Source organism: Nanorana parkeri, unplaced genomic scaffold (assembly GCF_000935625.1).
Source record: "Nanorana parkeri isolate BGI_ZX_2015 unplaced genomic scaffold, ASM93562v1 scaffold267, whole genome shotgun sequence".
Taxonomy (NCBI): domain Eukaryota; kingdom Metazoa; phylum Chordata; class Amphibia; order Anura; family Dicroglossidae; genus Nanorana; species Nanorana parkeri.
Genome location: NW_017306535.1, coordinates 210,658 through 214,386, shown reverse-complemented (window position 1 = coordinate 214,386; position 3,729 = coordinate 210,658). Strand labels below are relative to the sequence as shown.

The 3,729-nt window shown below is 41.6% G+C and overlaps 1 protein-coding gene across 1 annotated transcript in view; it reads right to left on the bottom strand.

Moving 5' to 3' along the window:
* Positions 1-213: 213 nt before the first annotated feature.
* MGARP (mitochondria localized glutamic acid rich protein) overlaps positions 214-3,729 on the bottom strand; it is a 7,257-nt gene continuing 3,741 nt past the window's right edge. The window contains exons 2-3 of the mRNA XM_018557093.1: positions 630-733; positions 214-354 (exon numbers count right to left, since the gene is read on the bottom strand). Of these exons, the coding sequence (XP_018412595.1) occupies positions 214-354; positions 630-733 (245 nt within the window). The remainder of the gene's footprint in view (positions 355-629; positions 734-3,729) is intronic.

Here is a 3,729-nt window from a genome sequence, read left to right as displayed (position 1 = left end):
TTGAGGTTTAATAAAGACACAAGTCCAACCTATTGCGTGTATGTATATGGTTCTGCTGGTGTGTGCGTGTGTGAGTCCATGTGTGATCTTGTTCTTAAGAGTACCTGTACCCCTGTATGTTATGGTCACTAAGGAAATCGTCCAAAAGCTTCTTGAATGATTCCAGACTCTACAAACAAAAAATTGAGAAGTTCCAATCCTTACATACTCTACTCAAACATTTTGCCCCTTACATAACTTTAACAAGAGTTTGCGCTCACCTTTAAGATTCTGTAACTGGGGTTTCAGTTGTGTTTCAACGTATTCATGGCGTTCACGAGAGCGGGCTCTATCATTGCACACAGTGCGGTACGCCTACAAAAGAAACAAGATCAGCAAGAGCATAGCATTTTCCTACTTGTACACAACTTGGGAGCAACTGAACTAAAAATGTTCTACCCATCATGGTTACAATATTACCATACAAAAGTGGACATAATATACACAAGAGGCCTCTACCTCCAACAAGAACATTAACAGAACAAACTAGAGAAGATCTTCTTTGAGTAGCGAGTTTTGCTAAGAGATGAAAATTATACTTGGCCATCATTTCTCTGAGAAGCCAAACTGGCAAAAGTAGAAATACTTACATATACTACTCCACCAAGCATAGTTACACCAACAAGCAGGTAATAAGGCAGAGCTTCACCAGAGGAGCCTGGCACACTGCTGGCTGACATCTGACGAACAGGTGCTATAAAAGGAGGACAAAAATATACAATCAATCACACAGTGTCCACAGATAATATACTATACTAGCAGTGAACAGGCAATATGAATCAATTCAACTTCTACTTAAACATTCTTTATTTTTCTTCGTAGCCAAGCTCAGGTCATACAGTGTACAGAACAGTTTACTTGCCAGCACCTGAGCCAACTGTTGATCATTCTGGGGGCCATGTGTATACTAATCTTCACAATATTAAAAAGGTATTCATTAGCATTACATAGATACATAGTATTTGAGGTTTAATAAAGACACAAGTCCAACCTATTGCGTGTATGTATATGGTTCTGCTGGTGTGTGCGTGTGTGAGTCCATGTGTGATCTTGTTCTTAAGAGTACCTGTACCCCTGTATGTTATGGTCACTAAGGAAATCGTCCAAAAGCTTCTTGAATGATTCCAGACTCTTAGCGGAAATCACTGCATGTGGCACCGAGTTCCAGACCCTAAACCCTTCGCCCCTTGTGCTACCTTTTGGCTCCTTTTCCAATCATATCCACAGGTCAGTTTTGGTCGTCCGAACCTTAACTTAAGTCTATGGGCAAAGTGAGACATCTGGTTAATGCTGCATGCACTTGTATCCCAGACTTGTGGAAGAGACCTGAACCACCGAATATACATCATTGGTTAGATCGCATTCAGGAAATTTACCTTATGGTAAACCTTACGAGCTCCATTAAGAACACTTAAGTTCCGATAGCTTCTGGAAAACCTTCTCATTGGAGGGAGTTTATAAATTCAGCTGAATATCTTGTAATGAGACGAGATTCAATACTGATCTTGGGAAGAAAGAGATAACACACCCCCTTTTTTCTCTCCATTTTGGGTTGCGTACTTTACTTAGTCTATATTTATATCTGGTAGGGCTTTCATGTCCCTTTTTTCTTTCCTTTCTTTATGTGCCAAGATAAGGATCTGTAAACAATTTTTCTTATGATCTATATTGTATGTTTTTATAAAAATTTAAATAAAGATTGAGGTTTTTTTTCTGTAATGGATAGAGACATGAGAGATAAAAGGATGTAAAGGGACACACATCTGTTTACATCCACATGCCCCAAGAATGATCTGCTCTAAGGATCCCCTGCTGATCAGAATGAACACTGCCGGAGCGAAAGGCAGTGTCTTGTGAATGACTAAACAAACCAACACAAAAATCAGCAGCACTCACATCCTACTTTTAGGTTCTGAGGTCAGGAGTTGTTTAATCAACAAGTAAACAAGCCACACTCCATACAACACATCACTTTCTCAACGGCTTTCTTATGTATCCACTGGAAGCAACTAATGGTTGTAGGAAATAGTGTAAAGACCAAAACTAAAGTGCCATAACCCTTTGATAACACACTTCTTCAAATGTCACACTGATTAACTCTAAAACTTGGCCTTACACCAGTAGAATTTAGTTAGAAATGAGTTGTTTGAACTTTCATTGAGTCAATGGGGTCAAATGAACGATTGATTTCGACAACAAAAAAGAAAATATGGGAGCAGGATGGAAGAAATTAAATTCTAGCAGGAAGTGGGTTTCGTTTGGAAATCTCCATTCATTTGAAAACTGAATAAAACCAAACAAAATTTGGAAAGGCATAGGTCAAGGGTCTGATGGAATTATCAGATGTTCTGACAAGATTTGTGATATGAACTTTTGAACCAAAATCTACCAGCGTATGGCCAGCTTAAGAGGTTGCTATGGGTTACTGCACTGCTGAAGGGGAACCTTTTGTCATCATAAAAATATGGGACCTGCCACTGCTGGAAGGGCTTTTAAAAGGTGCAGGCTCCAGGAATGTTAAAGGAGAACTATGGGGTAAGTGATTTTCCCCATAGTTCTCTTAAGGGTAACGGGAGGACAAACTTGCATCCTCCCGTGACCCAAAGCTCAGTATACCGTGAACTACAGCTTGCCGTATACCTAAACCGTCGCAGCCGGGACGCATCTCGACATAACCGTCGAGATCCACCCAGCTGCGTGATTGACAGCTGGTTCTGCCTATCTAGAGGCAGAGCCAGCTGTACCCGCCCCTCCCCCATCCATTCTGCCAGTCAGCGCTGGGGGATCGGAGAGGGGGGAATCCCTGCAGGGAGCCGTGAGTGACAGTCATGGGTCTCTGCAGGGACAGGATGGAGAAGTGAGCGAGCAATGGTATGTATGCGCTCACTTCAAAAAACTATTGAGACAACGTGTGACAGTTTTTATTGTCACACATCGGCTCGAAAAATATGAGGTTGAGTGAAAATCACTCGCCTCAGTTCTCCTTTAAATTGTCTATGGAGTCACAGACCTGAAGCAAATGTTTACTAACAAACACACAGAATTTAACAGTGCAACATAATTGTCCTCCCAGATGGCTGGGAACTTTCAGTTTATTTAGGACAGCCAGCTGCCTTGTTTGGAATCTTTCATTTTGTATATTTGGTTTAGAACACCATCTGTATATCTGCATTGGTTGCCTTCATAGCCAGATATGAACTGTACTTAAAATGTACTACCTGGCTTCTCCTTTATATCCTACCATGAGAGCAAACAGTACAGATATGAACCGTACTCACTACCTAACATAGTAGGGATGCACCGAAACTTCGGCCGCAAAAACATAGCAGCTGAAAATGGCACTTTGGGATAATCAATTCAAACTGAATGAACTTTCTCACAAAAGGCAAATGGTTCTGCGAATTGTTTATAAATAGACCCGATAACGTATGCTGCTGTATGCTAATGCAATGCAATAGTGTGAACTCACCCAGGGAAGGCAAGAAATATTTTTAAAAAGTGCTGACAGGCAGGCTAAATATGATGGAGACTGTGTGATCTACCAAGATCATGGCGGCTGCTGCAATCATGATCTTGGTATCATTTTCAGCAGGGGATTCTCATCTTGTCCAAGTGGTCTGGGCACCCAGATCATTTGTAGTAGCCTGAATAAGTGGTGCCCCCCCCCCCCCCCCCCCCCCCCCCAGTGGT